We start from the raw sequence: 20,965 nt of genomic DNA on the forward strand, positions 1-20,965 counted from the left end.
ACTGGTGCGCAGCCAGGGGCCCACACCCAGGGCGAACGGCGCATGCGCTGCCCAGCCCGGCCACCCCTGCTGCCATGCACGCCGAGCCGTGCAGGGTCCCACGGCTGTAGGGGAAAGGGTGCTGCTGGCTGCGCCACGGGGCCAGCGCTGCGGGAGCCGGGTGCACAGCATCTGATGACAGCTATAATGGATGCCGCGCACCCCTTAAAGCTGCCATGAGGCGCCTCCCATCAGTTGGCGCCCTGGGCAGCTGCCCGGCTCACTCACCCCTCAGTCCAGCTCTGTCTGTTAGTTTACGTCTATACTTGCAACCTAGTTCGAACTATGGATGCAAATGTAGGCGATCAAAATTGCTAATGAAGTCGGGATTTAAATATCTCGTGCTTCATTAGCATGATCTCACTGGTGCGTTATGCTGCTCAACAGCTGTTTTGAAAGTGAAAGTGCGCGCTGGGACACGTTAGTTCGAAACAAACCCCAATGTCTATCCAACCTGCTCTTAAATTTCTCCAGTGATGGAGATTCTACAACCTCCCTAGGCAATTTGTTCTAGTATTTAACCACCCTGACAGGCAGGAAGTTTTTCCTGATGTCCAACCTAAACCTCCCTTGCTGCAATTTAAGCCCATTGCTTCTTGTCCTATCCTCAGAGGCCAAGGAGAACAATGTTTTCCCTCCTCCATATAACACCCTATTTGATTCTTTAAAACTGCTATTCTGTCCCCTCTCCATACTGTGTTTTCTAAACTAAACAAGCCCAGTTCTTTCAGTCTTCCTTCTTAGGTCATATTTTCTAGACTTTTAATCATTTTTGTTGCTCTTCTCTGGACTTTCTCAAATTTCTCCACATCTTTCTTAAAATGTGGTGCCAGAACTGGACACAATAGTCCAATTGAGGCCTAATCAGCACAGAGTAGAGCAGAAGAATGACTTCTCGTGTCTTGCTCATAACACTTGTGTTAATTTATCCCAGAATCATGTTTGCTTTTTTTGCAACACTGTCATACTCTTAACTCATGTTTAACTTGTGGTCCACTATGACACATAAATCCCTTTCAGCAGTACGCCTCCCTAGACAATGACTTCCCATTCTGTATATGTGAAACTGTTCCTTCCTAAGTAGAGTACTTTGCATTTGTCCTTATTAAACTTTATCCTGTTTACCTCAGACCATTTCTCTAGTTTCTCCAGATCATTTTTAATTTTGACCCTATCCTCTAAAGCACTTGCAACTCCTCCCGCTTAGTATCATCTGCAAATTTAAGAATTGTACTCTTTATGCCATCATCTAAAAATCATTGATGAAGATATTGAACAGAACCAGTTCCAAAACAGAACCCTACGGAACCCCATGTCTTATGTCCTTCCAGCATGATTGTAAACCATTAATACCTACTCTCTGAGAACTGTTATTCGGTCAGTTATGCCCCCACCTTATAGTAGCCCCATCTAAGTTGTATTTGTTAATGTTTAAAACAAGGGCTCCTCCTGCTCTAGGCATGTACCTGGGGGAAGCAGCAGTGGTTACATGCCAGGCAGCACATGCCTAGCCAAGTGGAGGGGAAAACTGCAACTGGAATGCTCCTGCATTGTGGAGTCTGTTCCAAGTACATCTCTGCCATCTTCCACCCACTTGGCAGCAGCTACCCACAGGTGGCTCATTGTATTAAGCACTGCAGACTGAAGGCAGGGGAAGCGCAAGTCCAGGCAGAACAGTTTAGGCAAGTTCTGGTTCATGTATCCCCGTCTCCCTAATGTGGCTTCTCCCTACTTCTGTTCAGGCACCCAGGATCTTGCATGCATATGCCGCGTGCATGCAACGAGCTGTCCCCCAGTTTAGAAGGCACTGTACCTGAGGGCTGGATTAAGGGGTGGGGCTGGCTGGGCACCTGCCTGGGGCACAAACCTATGGGGGTGCCTGATTGAAGTGGGAAGGGGTGCCACGCGCCCGGGGGTGGAACACACGTATGGCTCGGTCCAGTACTGCTGCACCCCACCAGTTGGCTGAACTTGTTATGATTAACCAATATAATTTTGATAGTTTAAATGGTTACTTTTTAAAATGATATTTACATACATCCTTAGTCTGTATTGGTTGGCTCCCAAGGGCCAAAGACCACATCAAGAATCTCTTTCACTTTAAGTAAGCCATCCTGGTAGAGAACTTCCTACTGTTGAGTAGAATTTGTTGAATAGCTGCCAAGCATTGCCTTTCCTCTTAATTCAACCATACAACAGCCATGCTGTGAGATACAGCGAGTGAAGTGTGGGATGCCAGATGAGGCCATGATTCTGAATGAGCAGATTCGGGTGGAGTAGCAGCGGAATGGGAGACTGAACTGGCATCATGAGAAGTTTGCAGAACCAGCACTATCCCAGCCACACTGGTGCAATGGGAATAAGCTTAGTATGATCAGTCCAGAGTTTTGAAGATGACATCGGGAATGATTAGGATACGGGAAAAGATATGTAGGAGAGCTGATTGCCAACTGCAGTGGAAGATGTTAGAGAAGGAGCACATACTGAGGACCCTCCAAGACCAGAGCAGGTGACATTTCCTGATCTTCTTTGCAGCAAACAGCTTGATCGTGGGAACATCCCAGGCTATGCAGAACTGAAAGACATCCATCTTCAGAATCGTTCATGACTTTGGGAGAAATTCCTATTGAGAGAGTCCGTGACATGATTCTGCATCGTGGGCAAGTGGACAACTACTGAAGCAATGTTCTTCATGATACAAAACTGTCACTGATTGACTGTCTCTGGCTATAACCTTTAGAAGTTACTACAATGTAAATGTTAAATAATAATAAGTAACATGTATTTGTTGTTCATCATTTTCATAGAAGCTAAAAGAATGTGCCTCTTGGTATAACTAAGGGGAAAGCTCCACTTTCCAGTAGGAAATGGAATAATAAACAATTCTGGTATGAATTTAAAGAAAAGATAATGGCACAGCTAAGAAACCAACAAGAACTGCTTCTAGAAAGAAATATTCCTCTCTTAAGGGGACTGAAAATGAATAAACCATTGTAGTAAAAATATTTCCATAAAAGAAGAAATGAGATAGAGACCCTTCAGTTTGCTTTCAGAGTCTCAATGACTATGGCTTCCAGCAAGTCTGTTACCATTTAAAAACCTCCTATTGTGTGGGAGGAGAAAAGGCATATTGAGCCATGCACACACTCAAATGTTTTTAATACAAGATAAGAAATTTTAAAGGACAATGAGCATTTGTGTCAAGCTGAGAGAAGGCAACTCCTATGACCTAGATAACTAGTTATGCTTTGTAAAATGTTGTTTTAAAACATACATTATAGCTTGTACAAAAATCCACTTTTTCAAATCTATTTTTCTTGCCATTTTCCCCTTCAAACACACTTATTAATGACACACAAATCAAAGAAGCACCATTTGTGTTCTTGCATAACTATATGACTACTAGAATTTCTTTGCCATGCCATTTCAAAGTTACGATATGACTTAAAGGAATTAATTCATTTGGTACGTGGACAGTAAATACCTTGCAAGTCTCTAATGCAAGAACAAATCATTCCATGCATATGTGCATTAAGATGCATCTTTGTGGAATTTAGAAAGACTATAAATGAAGGTCAATTATTGCTATACCTCCTCATGGAAGATACCCTTTGATAGAGCTTTGGAGTTGTGCAGTGATCCCAGATTTAAAATAATAATCTAAGTGGTATCTCCTGAACCCCGGTTGGTTTATGTGGGAAATTCATTGCAGACTTTGGAGCTATGTTTTTATAGGTCTGACAGTACAAAACAACATTTATTAAGCAGCCAAATAGTGACGACGGATCCTTTCCTACACATATAGATAGCAGCTTTAATGAGAAATATCTTTTCCCTTTTCAGGCAACTGTCCTTTTAAATGAAGATTTTGCCTCTGAATTGTTCTCTCATCAACTCCAGAATAAGTAGACTACAACTCATTCTACATGTGTATGAAGGTAAATGCCATAAGAATTCTGAAATTTTCCAAGCATATTTTTGTCTTGCTTAGGTTTTGCTTCAATCACCTGTTCACATATGGCTATTTCTACTTTAAATACTACTGATAGCTTCATATAGTATACTTGTAACTACATACAGTACTGCAGAGAAAAGCAACCTGTGTTTGTAGCATGAAACTACCACACTATATAGTATAAGGCCCTGTAGGAGGCAAAGCAGCAAGGAAAGGCATTAGATTAGAAGTTCCCTGCTTCCAGACCTTTCACTGCAGTGAGAAAACGTCCTGGCATTACATAGCTTTTTCCAGCTGCTGGAGTACTTCCCGGAGGTAGAAGAAGGGCTCCAGCAAGGAGCCAGCTCAGCAGGGCTACTCAACACATGGCCTGCGGGCCACCTGCGGCCCGTTCGTTTGCGGCCCATGGTGCAGTTTGGGTTTATGTGGGGCTCAACACACGGCTGGGAGCCGAAACAAAAAAGTAATAAGTATAATGGTCTTCTGTTGATATGCGCTTTAGTAGTAAATTCCTGGACTGTCATTGCTCATTAAAAGTGCTGTCATATCGGTGGAAATTGAGTAAATTTTGCATTTTATTGCATTTTATTAATATCAGCAGAACTGACTAAAATGGGACCTGCGTGTTGTGTAGTCTTTCCTTAGTTTTTGTATTCATGCCCATCTCTCTGAAAGAAGTTATTTGCATATATCTGCATATGTTTGCATATACTTGCAACCAGACTGAAGTTGCAGCCCTCCACATGTGCTCTGAGTATCACTGTGGCCCCTGAAGCTTCCAAAGTTGAGTAACCCTGTAGTACAGCCTTTCCCCAATGCTGGAGTCTACCACACACCCAAACCCTTCACGTGTGTCTTCACCCTACTTGCCTAAATCATGACTCATCATTTACACTCCTATTCACATCCGTGCTAGTGGGGGGTATGCATGTGTATAGTCTGAATGCTGCCAAAAAGAGCATGTAGTGTAGGTACACTACTTCTACTGTATCACTACACAATGCAGAATTTGTACCCAACTAATGTTCCCTGCCAAATTTTATTTTTTCATGCAGACTTTGTGATTTCCACCAAAATGTCTTCGGTTTTTCCAGCACGGATTTCTGCTATCAGCCCTATATAGCTGGGGCTGACAGCCCAAGTCCCAGCTGTGCATTAAATATTAGACCATAAGGAGTGAAACAAAAGCTAGTAAATGAGAATCTAACCAGGCCACATGTAAGGAGCCAAAAATTAAATAAGCCATTGGCCATTGCCTGTAAACTGCCTAGAATTAATGCTGGGTACTTATCAGCCACTTATGAAGATAACCTGAGCCCAATCCTGCAGTCCTTATTTCAGGCAAGATTGCCACTGAGCTAACGGAAGCATTGCCTGAGTAAAGCCTGGCAAGAACGGTCACTTTGAGGGAACACTATGGAGACGAACTCGCACTTCAGCTAAGGTCATGAGGCTGGGCTGAGCCCTACTAGCTGCTGTTGGGATTGGGCCTCCCACTCCTGCCTGGTGTCAGGAGGGAGCGTTAGGGTTGGGCCTGGAATCCTTCGCTGGGGGATCTGGGTCTCACACCCTTAAGAGAGAGAAGGATGCTGCTGGCCTGGTGCCCCCAGCAGGGATTAGAGGAAGGGGGGCAGGTTGGCTGGCACCCATGGTAGAGGGAGGGGCTAAGCCTGGCATGAGACGGGGTGGGGGCGGGGCCTGGCATCACTAGCTGGTGGTCTGCCGGACTGGGCTGGGCCTGACAGTGCACCCCTATGGCGAGAGGTGTTTGGCCGCTAAGGGTTCGCCTCCCACCATCAAACCACTTCGGACTACATTTCCCAAAATGCGTTGATGGTGCGTGATGTTACCGGAAGTAACCATCGTCCTGTTTCCGGTGCTGCGAGCAAGTAATGGCTAGGAGAGACTCACTGAGAGTATCTCCATCGACTCGGCGCAGCGTTGCGGACTGAGCCAGGTAAATGTGGCATCCATCCGTGCCCACCTGCCGTGTCCTAGCCAGACAGGCTGGGCCTAGCTCTGCCCTTCACGTGTCGTTCCAGGGGTGCTGGATGGGCTTGGCGGGTCCTGGGCTCCACGGTTGGGCGCTGGGGCTGTAGCGGGATGTGGAGCCGCACGTGAGTGGCTTGAGATACAACATCACAATCTGCTCCTGGCGCCAGACCCCATTCCTGCTCCCCTGGTAATGGGCCTAGCCTGCGAACTGAGAATAAGCAGTAACATCTGTCGTGCTCCACTCCGCTTTCCCTGGGATTCCAGCGTAATCCCTGCTCTTGGCGGGGCTGGGAACTCTGGAGGGCCAAACAGCTGTGCCTCATGCTACGCTGGTGCTTTCCATTTTAAACGCCTGTGATGTAACTGCTGCTTGTTCTCTGGGGTTCTGTCTTCTCTAGTTCCTAGTCGGCATGTGGGCGGGGAATGTGCACAGGGCCAGGCAGGCGTGCTGCATGCAGGGAGCCCCCCACGTGTAACCGCTGAAACTTTCAGCAGTTACAAGTTTACTTAATTTTTAATATCCCTAGTTCCTAGGGCTTCGGGGGAGAGAGACAGACTGGTGATTCTCGGAAAGGATAACGGGTTGTAAGTAGGGGCCCTACCAAATCCAAGGTCCATTTTGGTCTGTTTCACAGTCCTAGTATTTGTCGTACCTTGGTGTTTTCGTACCTCGGTACCTTTGGTGGTCTGGACTGTCAGTGTCACCGTCGTCTGGTTAGGGTTGTCCTGGCGCGCTTCTGACAGGACCTCTACTCCGTTGTTAAACTTTCGGCTGCGTGCGTAACAATCGGTACTCCCTTTATTTAGAGTGTTAGACCCCATGCACTTGGGTCAACACAAGAGATCTCTGAGAGGCCCCGGAAACAACAGATGCAGGCAAGGTTTGAAATCAATCGAGCAGGTTTATTGTCAAATGCGAAGCTCTACCAGTTGGTAACAGAGATCAGTACAATGTTACACTACTGGGCACTATGGCCCGCGTTGACAAGGTACCAACACCGGGCAGGCCTATTGCCATATAACAAATATTAACAGCAGTTAGTCAAAGTTAAGCTACTGTGCACTCTGTAAGTTTAGGCAATGACACCTGCCGTCGGCCTCCCAAGGTCGGCCGGAGAGCACCCTCTGCAGTGTCCTTTTATAGACAGGTACAAACAACTTACATTTCTTTACGTACCAGGTTACCACCCTCTGTTGCCTAGTTACCACCCCTCACCTTACGGAAGGGGGGCTTACTTACTATCCTTTATGCTGTCAATTCCGACCTGGTCCTGAACCTAGGTCAGTATGTGCATTAGTTTTTAGGGAGTTTTTGTACCAAGACATTTCTTATTAAGATGTTCCAATACTCCCCTTTGGCTTACAGTCTGTACCCAGTGCCTCCCTGTGTCCTTCCATGCTCGACCTAACTTACACAATCACACAGTTATCAATAGGGCCTCTTTCTTGGCTCCTGTTACTGAACCAAAGTCTTGCTCACTAGATTGCAGGCCTGTTGCTGTTTTCATGTTACAGGCCTCTATTTAGGCCTGCTGACTCCATGTTACTGACCCTCAATTTACTACATTCCCCCACTTTTTATCCTTTTATGGGGAGGATGTTTACCCATCGTCCCGGAAAAGCATAATGTATGAACTGAAGGTGACCCAGTGGGCTAAACACTGTCATCTGGACACCTTTGTTGTACCATTCACACACTCATGCCCCGTCTGTCCCTTAGTCTGCACATTCCCTCGTACGACTGATGGACAGATTTTATTTTCCAATTTTTTTCGGTCCCTTATGGTGGGCCTGGGAATGTTAGGCCCGGGGACCATACTGAGGAATGCAGGTTTTTTGATTGAGTTTTAACAGGCTTTTCAAATAATTAATATGGAAATGGTGTATCTTTTGTAGAGTATTTAGGCATATTTGCTCAGTGCACCTATGTATATATGGCATAACCTTATAGCCATTTGTAACTTGGTATTGTGATTTGGCTCGTGTGGTACTGCTGATAGCCATACACTTTAATTAGGGCATATATAATTACCATTTGTACTATTATTAATAGTAGACTGAGTGTTTTTTAGTGATTTTAAATACTGGGATAGACATTGTTAGAGTGTGTCCCACAAGATTATATATATAAGAAGCAAAACAGAAATTTGGAGTAGTGACATTATAAATGAGGCCTTTTATAATAAATGTTTTGTACTCCATTACTACCTAGTGCTGTCCATTCATGTTATACATCAGCTTTACTGCAGGTGGTCACCCTCTGCAATAGACTGCTAGGCAAGAACCAGGAATGGCTAGCGTCTTTGTTCCATTGGTCGCAGTGCTCTGTGACACACCAGTCAGTTGTTTCTTATGGATTCTGTTTTCCAGACAACTTACTGAATGGACAGTAACCAGTTTATTAATTATTGCTGTGTTAGGATTTGGGATTGGTCCCAGACACTGAACAAAATTGTTTGGAATAATATGTGCCTCGGTTTAGGTTTAATGTCACTGATCCAAATCATGATGGGTAATAACAGGGATTTGTTTTTTAACCCAAGTTGTAGTTTTATACACTTAATTTTCTTTTGTGATTCTCTCTCTATCCTTTTTTTTTTAAACCCTTTTTTATATTTGCTCCTATTTGTTGATTTTTCACCTATTATGGCTAAACAATTTAGCAATGCTATGCACATTGTAAATGGTGTACAGCAAAAATACAATAATAATACAGTGATATAGCAACAATAGTGGTACAGCAAACAACAATTGGTTTTACATAATAGCCAAGTTTAAATTAACTAACAATGATTTCTAGCTGATTGCCAACTTAATTGTCCATATATGGGACATTGAGGTGAACAGTCTTTAATTCGTAGAGCACTTCATTTTTCTTTTCTTTTCTTGATGCTTAGGCATTTCTTCACTGTGTCCTGGTATCTTTTAGTGTTTTTGTGCTGTGATACCGTCTAGTGTTTTTGATCTGTAGGATAAACCTTAAAAAACTTCAGTTAGTTGACATAATACAAGTTTTTGCTTTACATGTTTTGTTTTTAGTAACCCAAATTTAATAAACAGGTTAGTCGAGTTTGTTTATAAAAGGGATCAAGTCTTTTATAATACAACTAAACTTTTGCAATTGTTGTACAGATATTTATTTTCACTGGAGGTTTATTACCAATTTTGTCTTCCAAATATAATGCTTAACTGCTAAAATAGATACTTACAATGTTCCATGAGATGGTTTATTGCTTTTCCATCAAAGTGTATAGCAATTTTACCAAGTTTTTAGAGTTAATTTCCTTGTGATACCAATTCCACTTTTGTTAACTGTTTAAAAGCACAAAAGTTAACCACTATTTTCCTTTAATATGCTATAAAAGAAAACAGAATTTATATCAAAATGAATTTTTAAAACAGGTGTATGTAAATACTTTGAGAATATTAAACATTCATAATGGTTTGTTGTGTTAGGAGTTCAAGGTGGAAACCTGTTGAAAAAGTTTGGTTAGCTTTATGCATTATTGCTATACCATTCTTATAACTGCATTTAAAAGTAAAAACAAGGTTATAAAATCCATACCAAAACTGACATTTTGTTAATGTTACCTGAACCTTATTATGGACCTTTAATGTTAAGGGTCTGGTCTCCCTTACATTTTCTTTGAATTAAAAAAAAATTAAAAAAAACTTTGATTAGTAAAAGAAAAAAAAATTGTTTGCAATTGCATTCTTTGTTGAGGCATGAAATATATGTACATATATTGTACTTGAAGCCTTTTTGAACTTTGAAAAAAAAATAGTATTCATAAAATGATTATAAAATAGTGTGGTACCACATTTTAAAAAAAGTATAAAAATTGACTTTTGTTGCAACACAGTAAAAATAATTTAAAAAAAAATAGTGACGTGACATACAACATACAACAAAAACAACATACATGACATACAGGACAACTCACAATTTAAAAACAAATGGTGCCAACATTACATTTATAACTGTACAAAATAAGAAAAAAAGTTAAACATTTAAATCAGCAAATTATTACCTTATTTAAAACTATTAATAAAACCAAATATTTTGTATCAATTTAGTAACTTATGGCATTGCTCTTTACTTTATATTACGCTTTATTTTAAAACTCTGCTATACAGGTGTACTGAAATAAAAAAGAAACCCATGCTTCAAATAAAAGTTAATAGTTAGAAGCGGGGGAGGCAGCTCTGCAGGAGCCAGTGTTCTAAGGACTGGAACCCACCTCCCCAAGTTGCTGCTTTAAGCACAGAGCCATCTCTTCTGCTGCCTCTGTAGCAGAGGCAACAGAAGGAGGCAGGTGGGAGCTGGGGAATCTAGCTGATGGGAGACACCAACAAGAGGGGTGTGTCCTATATCCCACCATCTCAGAATTCAGCACATAAGGCCAGCTAGCAGGAAGATGCTGATCTTTGCTGGCAATTTGTAATCAGGGGCTCTTTTCCTAGATCAAGTGGCTTAAGTACTTAGGCTGTGTCTTCACTGGTGCGATCTTGCACACAAGCAGCCGCTTTTGTGCCAAAACTTGCTGCCTGTCTACACTGGTGGGGAGTTCTTGTGAAAGAACACTGACGTTCTAATGTATGAAATCAATGATTTTTGCGCAAAATCTATGATGCTCCCGCTCAGGAATAAGCCCTCTGCGCAACTGTTCTTGTGCAAGAGGCCAGTGTACACAGGCAATATGAATTTATTGCGCAAGAAAGCCCGATGGCTAAAATGGCCATCAGAGCTTTCTTGCGCAAGAAAGCATCTACACTGGCATGGATGCTCTTGCGCAAAAGCACATCTCTTGCGCAAAGAAACATGCCAGTGTAGACGCTCTCTTTTGGAAGAGTTTTTGCACAAGAACTCTTCCGCAAAAGAGTTCTTGCGCAAAATCATGCCAGTGTAGACATAGCCCTAAGGTATTTCTCATGCAAATGTCAAGGTTGGCATCTATCTTCATAGGAAATAGCCAGAGGAGAAAGTGGTGGTCTCATCAAACACCTTATAACTTTTAGCTAAGAAGTCAGAGCAGTCACCGTCTTAGGATGTGGGATATGGCTCAGTTTGAAACCTTCAACCCCTCGGCCTTCCCAGGCAAACAGGTTTTCTGGGTGAGATTACAAATATGCTCTGGACAGAAGATGGCCCGCAGGCCAGGAGTTTGAGACCTGCTGTAGTGTAAACCAGACCTTAGCCATGGCCAACTGACAATGTAAAAAAAAGAGAAGTCCTTGTGTATACTAAGGGTATATCTACACTACGCACTAATTCGAACTAACTTAATTCAAATTAGTTAATTCGAACTAAGCTAATTCGAACTAATGCATCTAGACCTAAAAACTAGTTCGAATTAGTATTTTGCTAATTCGAACTAGCATGTCCACATTGAGTGGACCCTGAACCAAAGTTAAGGCTGGCCGGAAGCAGTGCTGGCAGGGCATCAGGTTAGGACTTAGAGCATGGAGCTGCTGTCTCAGGCTAGCCGAGGGCTGTGCTTAAAGGGACCCAACCCCCACCCCGGACAGACAGTTCTCAGGGTTCCCCGCTTGCTTGTCTACCTCGATGAGGGACAGCAAAGCAGTCCTGGCTTGAAGTGCCCTGAATGCCCACACTCAGCACATCACAGCACTCGGCCATCAGCCCAGCTGCACTTGCCACAGGCTGCCATCCGCGGGGGGTGGTCAATCGGGGGGCTGCAGGAGAGTTTCCACCCCGCAGAGCCACCCCAGTCCTCCCCATCGGGGGCTCGTACTCCCTTCCTCCCTCACCTCCTTCCACTTACCGCTCCCTAGCCCCCCTTCCTGAGGTAAAAAATAAAGGACACGTGTTCAAAAATAGAAACTCTTTTTAATTAACAAAACTGGGGGGGGGGGGGGGGATTAACCTCTGGGGAGACTGGGAAAAGGAGGTGGGAGAGGGGAAGAGAGAGGGTGGGAGAGGGGAGGTGGAAACCTGGGAGGAGGAAGCTGGAAGGGGGAAGCCAGGGGAAGGAGGAGGAGGGGAAGTATCAAACTATGGTACGCCATATCTTCAGTACTGTGTACAGATGTGAGCTCCTCACCCCAGAAAATATATTTTGGTCTTGGAAAGGGTTCAGAAAAGGGCAACTAAAATGATGAGGGGTTTGGAACAGGTCCCTTATGAAGAGAGGCTAAAGAGACTGGGACTTTTCAGCTTAGAAAAGAGGAGACTGAGGGGGGATATGATAGAGATCTATAAAAGCTTGAGTGGTGTGGAGAGGGTGCATAAAGAAAAGTTCTTCATTAGTTCTCATAATAGAAGGACTAGAGGACACCAAATTAAATGAATGGGTAGCAGGCTTCAAACTAATAACAGAAAGTTCTTCTTGACAAAGCAAATAGTCAACCTGTGGAACTCCTTGCTGCAGGAGACTGTGAAGGCTAGAACTAGAACAGAGTTTAAAGAGAAGTTAGATAAAGTCATGGAGGTTGGGTCCATGGAGTGGTATTAGCCAGGGGGTAGAAATGGTGTCCCTGGCCTTTGTTTGTGGAAGGCTGGAGATGGATGGCACGAGACAAATGGCTTGGTCATTGTCTTCGGTCCATCCCCTCCAGGGTACCTAGTGTTGGCCGCTGTCGGCAGACAGGCTCCTGGGCTAGATGGACCTTTGGTCTGACCCAGTACGGCTATTCTTATGTTCTTCTGTTCTAAGCTCAGGGTCGGGAGTCTCACTGGACCACCTTGATTTTCATGCAAACCTGCTTCTAGGTTTGCATATGGCCTTTGGTGGCCAGGCTGGCAACTATCATGCCCTAGACAGCCACTTTCCTGTGCCTACTGCGGAGGTCGTGGATGAGGTCCATGATCTCCGCACTAGACCAGGTGGGTGCCCGCCTCTTGCGGCCCCGGGCAGGCTTCTGGGAGCCGCCAGCCTGGTCCCGGGAAGAAGCGGAGGGCTGGGTGGCAGCGGGTGGCTGGCTCGTGCCGTGCCAGGTGCAGGGTCTGCTGCATGGGTGCTGGCAGGCTTGCACCTGGCACAGGTACCGTAGCCAGACCGTGTCCCTTTAAGGGTTCCGGGGCCGGGAGGGGAGCAGATGAGTTTCCCTGGTTGTGCCTAGAGTGGCCACCAGGGCAAGCTGGCAAGGGCTAGCCTCCCACTAGTTCGAATTAAGTAGCTACACAGCCCTTAATCTGAACTACTTAATTCGAACTAGGTGTTAGTCCTCATAGAATGAGGTTTACCTAGTTCGAATTAAGTGCTCTGCTAGTTCGAATTAAGTTCGAACTTGCGGTTTGCCTGTGTAGCGCCTATGAAAGTTAATTGGAACTAACAGCTGTTAGTTCAAATTAACTTTGTAGTGTAGACATACGCTAAGAGTTTTAACATCTTGTTTAAGAGGATGATATTTCCAATTTAGAAAAGTCCTGAGTAGTAAATCACTGTAGTCAATGATCTCCAATTTCAGCAGGATCGCTCTTAAGTTACGCATCTGTGTAATGGTTGGTAGGGTCAATGGCAACTGCGCAGTCTTTTAGAAATTATTGTATGATATTGGAAATTCTCTCAAATATTGTGCAAAGTGCATATAAGTGCTTGTGCAGTAGGGATAAGATCATGCTTATTGGTTATCCAAATGTACCTCCTGGTCCGGCTCCAAGGGAGCTGCTTGCTACCCCACACTACTGCCTTTGATTCAGAGGCAACAGCCAGTTTCCTGGGAGCATGGTGGCAGGCAGAAGCCAGTGCACAGCAAAAGCCAGCTTCTAAGTTAGCTCCCAGTGTACACTGATTCCCAGAAAGTTTTAGCAGTTACACAGTTAATCAGTTACACACATTTTAACATCCCTGTTGTGCAGACTACTTAAGGTTTTTTACGTTGCTGCCAGTAACGGTACAAAGCAATTGTTCGGTTTTAAATTTTCCATCTGTAACCCTACTTTGTCACCCAGACGACCTTTGAAAACAGACAAACTCAAGTCAGAATTAAGTATTTGCTGTATACATAGCCCAAATTTTAGCTTTAGACCTCAATTTTAAGGCTGCTTTTTAGTAATTGAACATTGTAAATCAGAACTAGCAGAACTTCAGAGTAACATTTACCATAAGATTTTTAGATAGGGAGAAGGAAACAAACTCTTCAGCAACAATTTTGTGAAGGGAACTGGAATGATACAAAGCTAGACTATGATGTACAAACTTGCTTTAAAGAAAAGTGCCAGTAGGAAAACTGTTTGTGAAAAGAGCCAGTTTTGTACAACAAGACATGGAGTATTCTGCAAAATGCTAGAGACAATGCTGTGTTACAGGGAATTATCTTCCAATATTCTGGGATTGTCCCAAATAAAGGTTTCTAATTTGATGTTAGAAAAGTTATGCATTTCAGATTCCAATCGGTATACTAAGGAAATGGCCTGTTTTGGTAAAATTAAAACAAAAATATATACCTGTTCAGTATTCCTGTGACTGGTACACAGAAATGTGTTTTTTCACTACAATTTTAATAGAATTTTATTTGTTCTAGCAATTTTTGGTGTTACTTGTACCTCTGATAGATGGCACATTTTGTAGACAAAAATTCTTGTTGGCAAATTTTCTCATAATAAGAATTGGGGCTCCAGATTTTTAAAAAGAGGCTTCAAAATTTTCAGAGTAGGGAGAGCTTATTTCTTTTAGAGGTTGCTTCATTTTGGGCTTTAAGGTGGGTTGGTCCATGGCCATGCAGGGTCCACACGGCTTAGAATGAGATGGTATCTGGTACTCAGCTTCCTGGATTCATTAGTTACTAATCAGCCCGCTAGGATGAGTAGTGTATACCACCACCTCCTCCCGCCATGGCCTTTGCATGGTGCATGAGCAGAGCTTATTGGTGCACTAGTGTTCACTCATCCTCGGAAATTGAGAGTGCTGAAGAAGCCAAGGAAGAGCTAAATTACTGGGATTTGGGGTGGAGTTCCCTCTTCCCCTGCACAGAGCAACTGGGTCTGGGTGAAATCAACCCTAGCAACATCTCTTGGTTGCAGGAAGCTCTGCACCTGCCTGTCTGCATCATCCCTGTCCCTCTCGTACCTACCCTCACAGATGAGGGAGGTGGCTATGTGTAGAGGGTGTCAGGCTCGGTGGGGTAAAAGTCCTGGGGGAAGGACATGCAGGGGTTCCAGATGTACAGGGTTGGGCAGACAGGATGGAACAGCTATGAACAGTGGCCCCTTCCTGCATTTCCAGGCCTTTTGGTCTTCATCCATGGCAGGTGTGGTGCATGACATGGGAAGCTGCTCTTCCATCCACCCAATCACCACCTCCTCCTCCTTCCACATGGAAACCTCCCACTGAGCCACCCTACTAAGTAGAGATATTAGTGTATAGTCGAGTAAATAATTAACCAATAGCCTAGGCTTCTTACTGAATCCTATTGACCACACACACACACACACACACACACACACACGCCCTTGCTGCCTCTGTATCAAAGGCAGCAATGGGGATGAGGGGGAGCCAGTGCCGGTAAGGAGCTGGCTTCAAGCAGGTGCTCCATGGACACTAGATCCACCCTCCACCCCATCTCCACGCTGCTACCTCTGATAGAGAGGCAGCAATGCAGAGTGTGAGGGGGGCAGGTGGGAGCTAATATGCACCAGGAGCCATCTTTCAATCCAGCTCCCACAGACCTGCCTGCTCCCTCCCCTTGCTTCCTCCTACAGAAGCAGGAAGGGGGGGACAGGCATGAGCTGGTTTCCCACAGCACCAGCTCTGTGCTGCCACCTCCCCCTGCCCCATGCTGCTGCCTCAATCAGCATCCCGCAGGGCAGCAGGCAGGCGGTTTTTAAGCTGTCCCCCCACTCGGATCAGCTCCTGCCTGCCACCCCACTCGGCTCTGATAGGCAGCAGTGCGTGATGGAAGGGGGCTCCCTGGGAGCTGAGCCAGAGAACACTGGCTGCTGTACCCGCCCCTGGGGACTATTGAATAGTCATGTAATTGATAATATTTTATGCAGTTACATGACTATTCCCTTACATAATATCTAATATCCCTACTGCTAAGCCTCACCCCTTGCATCAGAAGCCTCTGGCACCCGGATCTCCCTACAACCACCCAAACCCTTACACATTTCTTCACCCTTGAGCATCACACTCTGCATTGGGAACCCCTAACGACTGCCCCCACCGCACTGAGCCCCAATTAGCTGCACTTTGACACCCTTCAAGCCCTACTCTCCTAGCACCCAAAATGCTTGCTGAGCCCCCCCACTTCCAACCTTCTGTTCCCTCCAAGATGAGTCTTATCCACCTTCACCTGGACTCCCTTACATAATCTCATTCCCTGTGCATCCTGATCCACCCCAAACCCACCACTGAGCTGTCCACATTCAGATGGTGCCTCATAGAGCCCTGGTACTTTTGAGAGAATTGTGCACCAAAATGAAAAATTGTGCCAAAATATTAAAATTCTGCAGAATCCTGTGTATTTTATTTGTCAAATTAACACAATATGATCACCATTTTCAATTATTTTGGTAATTTATTTGAAAATACTTGTAAGCAAGTAATTGAAAATAGTGTGGTTATATTATGTTGACAAAATGCAGAATTTTAAAATATTGTGCATAGAATTTTTATTTTGGCACAGAATTCCTTCAGGAGTACTATTTAGTAAATGCTACTTCTTAATTCACTACAAATATTGTGAGCACTTGTTGAACAATATGTAACATGCTAAATTGTATTTTTCATAGACCTTGAATCTTTTATTAATAAACTAATTTTCAATTCTTCTGTCTCCTGAATAGTGGTGAAACCTCCTCCTTCAGAAGTGTGTTCTGCAGTAAAAAGGATACCATTTACTCCAGAATATTTCTTTCTCCAGCACCAGTTTTCTGTCTACTGTGAGTATGGCAGTCACACTAAGAAGAACTGTGTTGTCCAGTACTACGTGGATGCATTTAGCAGCATTCAGTAGGCAGGCCCCAGTACAGAGTAAGCAATACTGCTGCTTTATAAAAATCCTATGGCAAGAAATTTTTTCGTTAAAAAATGTAACTCTTTGAAACAAATGAACAAGGAACAGTAATGTGCAGTGTTGCCTGTTTTTGCAATAAATCTGATTGGCTTATGGGGATGTGTTAGCTGAAGATAGATATGCATTTTAAGAAAAAGAGCTGGGAGTCTGGAGTTGTTGGTACCAGCCAAAAAAAATCTTACTTTTAGTATCTCCATCTTGATATTAAAACCAAAAATGAGCAGTGTCACTTCTAAAATTTGGCAGCAATAGTTGGCAGAAAAACATTTTATCAATTGTGCTGATGCTAGGTGTTCTTTTCTAAAACTCATTATTGTTTCCAGTGAATATAATTCAGACCTTGAAGTATAGTGGTGGTGATCTCTCACCACACTGAAGTGGTAAGTGTGAATGGACACCAGGCAGTGACAATAAAAGTAGAGTTTCGCCAGTAAAACTTTCTGGATGAGGCCTAACTTTAGGTTTCTATGCCTGTTGTCTTTGTGAAATATGTGGGAAGACAGACATTGTGTTGTATCTGCCACAAGCAATGGAGTATTAATATTTAATCAAATTCATACTTGCAGACAGTAAAGTAATGAACATTAGAAGAACTGTACCTATACTAGTTATTTTTGTGATCACTTTTGGATATCAGAAATTAGTTCAGGGTATTTTGAAAGTGAAACCACAGTCTAGAGGCGGGTCTTTCAGGAAAAAAAAATCCTTTCTCGAAAGATCCCATACTCATTTTTTCAGGAATATGGGATCTTTTGAAAAAGGGTTTTTTCCCCTCAAAAGAATTGCATGTAGACTGCGGTTTTACTTTTGAAATGCCCTTTTTTGAAACAGCGATCTGACACGAATATGCAAATGAAGCACGGATATTTAAATCTGTGCTTCATTTGCACTTTCGATCAGGCTCATTTACATCCCTCTCTTGAAAGAGGGATGTAGCCTAGGTGAGCCCAATGATAGTGCTGCTGCCCAAGACTTTGGCTGAGATCTCGGGACTCATGTCAGCTGGCAAACAAATATGTGGGGACAGTCTCTTCTCCAAAGAGCTGACAGTTTAAGCATCACAGTCTTGTAAACACACCATGAGTAATTTTCCTCCTTAGTGAGTAGATCCATTGCAGGAGAATCTGGGCCAAAGGAAACAAAATAGATGGAGGGATTCAATATACGTGCAGAGTAGTCAGCGATGCTAAGCGTGTGGGTTAGTGGTAGTGGCCTGGAACTTGGGAGATTCACCCCTGGGAACAATTTGGAAATGGCAACTGTGAGCTGTTGGAACCCTGTGACCCCAGATGGTTGCCCCACTGTCACTGAGGAAGACAAGTGGGAGAAGATAATTAGGTAAGGAGAGGGGAAAGTAAAGCCTAAATAACTGTTCTGAAATCCAAAGGATGTTAAAGGGAGGGGAGTACAGGAGGCCCCCGCTTTGCGACAGCTCAATTTATGACCCCCGCACTTACAACCTTTTCCATAAGTGCAGAAGGGGCCTCGGCCCCACATTTACGATGGCATACAACGTCTGTCATAAATGTAGGCTTGAGTTACGGCACCCCCGACTTGCAACGCTATCCCCGGAGCCAATCATGTTGCAAGTCGGGGCCAGCCTGTACAGATAATACAGAACATTTTGGTAGCACATAAATGAATGAAAAGTACATGGCAGTGTCAACTGCAGCAATGACTCGACTCAGCCTTTCAAAAAAGAAAAAATGCAGGCTAATTCTGAGTTTCTCTTTTAAACGAATATGTTCTCTACTGATGTTTTTGCAGCCCATATCTCGACCAGATCCAGTGGATAATAAAGAAGTGCTGAAATCAAGATTAGAAGTGAAAGAGCTCAAGAATAGCACGGGATCTACATATGAGGAGCTCAGCAAAATGTTTTATACAACAAAACATCGCTGGTACCCTGTGGGACAGTAAGTGTCTTTTCTAAAATACTTGTGCTTTTGGGATTGAAGGAAAGGAGGAATAAACAATGTGGGCCAAATTCACTCCTACTGTAACTCATGAGGTATGACATAAGGTTTGCATGAGATCAGGCTACTCAGGTTACATAACACTCAAAGTTCACAAATTTCATTGCACCACAACACTTTTCTCACAACAATTTACTACACAACCCCAGAAGGAGGGACCCAAGCCTGTACCCACCTACTTGACCCCACTGTCCCAGGTCAGTGGGGCCACAGCCTGAACCTCACCGCCTCTGGGAGGAGGCAGAGTCAAAGCCCAAAGGGTTTCAGCCACAAGTGTGTAGCTTGTAATCTGAGACCCATCATCCAGGGTTGAAGCTGTTGGGTTTAGCTTTGACCCCAAGTGCTGTGGTTTGGGCATGGGCTTTGGCAGTAGGCCCCAGCAAGTCTAATCCTTGTGACCTAATTAAAATGGGATTGCAACCTACTTTGTGGTCCTGACCCATCATCTGAGAACCTTTTCTGTAGGGGTAAATTCGTTAAAGAATTTTCATTGGAGGTACTGTCTTATGACACTTGTCTTGGTGAGATTCTATAGTAATGTCAGTCTATTATGTAAAGCATTAGACCAAGAGCATTAGTTGCTGCCTAATATCTCTGTTGAAGATAAGATCTGCTCTGAGCAGGGTTAAATGACATCGTGCTTACCAGTGGCAGTCCACACTAGAACTTCTAACATTCCGAACAACAGTAGAGCTACACTAACCTCAGCAGCGGTGATAAGCTTGGTAATAAATCCATAGTATTGACAAGACTTCAATTGTTGACCTCAGATCTCCCATTTTGGTCAAATTACTTTTTCTTCAGAGAGCTATTCTTTGGAAAATAAGTCTCAGCATACTCACCCCTTTTGAATATTTAACTTCTCCAATAACTTTCTAGAATCCTTTCTAGTAGTAGTTGCTCTTAGAGTCTTAAGGGAAGTATTCAAAAAGCATGATTGTAACTGAAGTATGTACAAAATTCAGATGTGAATTTTCAAATTGGTTCTATAGTGTGTTTGTTCTTGCTGCAGTAGAAGGGGCAGTGTTATTTATGTAGATAACATGTTGTCAATAGGAGACAGGTGTGTTGAGTAGCTCTTATGTATCTTTTTATACGGCTATTGATATGTAGTCTGTTACTGGCTAAAATCAAATCCTGAAAGGAAAATCCAAGCAGCTTTACCAAACTGTTATCACTGCAATTCTTTTTTCTTCTACGTACCACAGAAGACGCAAGAAGGTCAATCCTCCTAAAGAGAGATGATTACAATAATTTCTTGTTTATGTTCTTTGTCATTATCCACTACTGGAAATAAACCACAAAAGCAAGAGTTTTGTTGGCGTTGTGTGTGTGTATATATATATATATATATATATATAAAATATAAAGCCTGACTCTGAAATTCTGTAACAGAGCTGAATGCCTCAGGCTTCTTAGAAGATTGAAATTAAATAAGTAAGACACAGATGACCTTTAAGATTGAGATGAAAGAATATTTGGCTCCTACAGCTGTTGATGATTGCAAGTACTGTAATGTTATTGCCTCCAGGTACCACATTACAAGTGTTTAAAATTGTCATATCTTACTGAAACTGGCTAGCTCTAGTTACAGCTTAGATTTAAGGTATAATTAACTCATATTTTTACAGACTGCCTGGAGCACCCAAATGTATCTATTTAAAAAGCTAACATTCAGTAAATTGTGTTAGATGTATGTGACTTTTTTTGTTGTTGTAGCTGTGTAGAGGAAGGAATGTATGTTATGGCAGGGTAGTCAGTGAATGGCCAAGCCTTTCCTCCCTGTCAGGGGAAAGCTTAGCCCTAAGAAGCACTTTTTTTATAGTCTTTCTCAAGTTCAGGAGATTGTGATATTTAGATCCTCTGTGTCCTAATCGAAGGACACTACAGGCCAGTCAACTTAACTGGACAGATAATGGAGCAAATAATTAAGGAATCCATGGCTGCGTCTAGATTGACATGATTTTCCGGAAATGCTTTTAACGGAAAAGTTTCGGAACAGAGAGTCTAGATTGGCACG

The 20,965-nt window shown here is 43.3% G+C and overlaps 1 protein-coding gene across 3 annotated transcripts in view; it reads left to right on the plus strand.

Moving 5' to 3' along the window:
• Positions 1 to 20,965, plus strand: part of MRPL42 (mitochondrial ribosomal protein L42) — a 116,459-nt gene that overhangs the window by 9,863 nt on the left and 85,631 nt on the right. Inside the window, exons 1-4 of one of the 3 annotated variants that reach the window (XM_075933205.1) lie at positions 2,580 to 2,792; positions 3,883 to 3,977; positions 16,740 to 16,835; positions 18,737 to 18,885. In XM_075933205.1, the coding sequence (XP_075789320.1) occupies positions 18,845 to 18,885 (41 nt within the window). In that variant the 5' untranslated portion in view covers positions 2,580 to 2,792; positions 3,883 to 3,977; positions 16,740 to 16,835; positions 18,737 to 18,844. Of the gene's footprint in view, positions 1 to 2,579; positions 2,793 to 3,882; positions 3,978 to 16,739; positions 16,836 to 18,736; positions 18,886 to 20,965 lie in introns of those variants that run through there. The other 2 variants (XM_075933215.1, XM_075933222.1) reach the window with 2 other exon arrangements.

Source organism: Pelodiscus sinensis, chromosome 1 (assembly GCF_049634645.1).
Source record: "Pelodiscus sinensis isolate JC-2024 chromosome 1, ASM4963464v1, whole genome shotgun sequence".
NCBI classification, from domain to species: Eukaryota; Metazoa; Chordata; order Testudines; family Trionychidae; genus Pelodiscus; species Pelodiscus sinensis.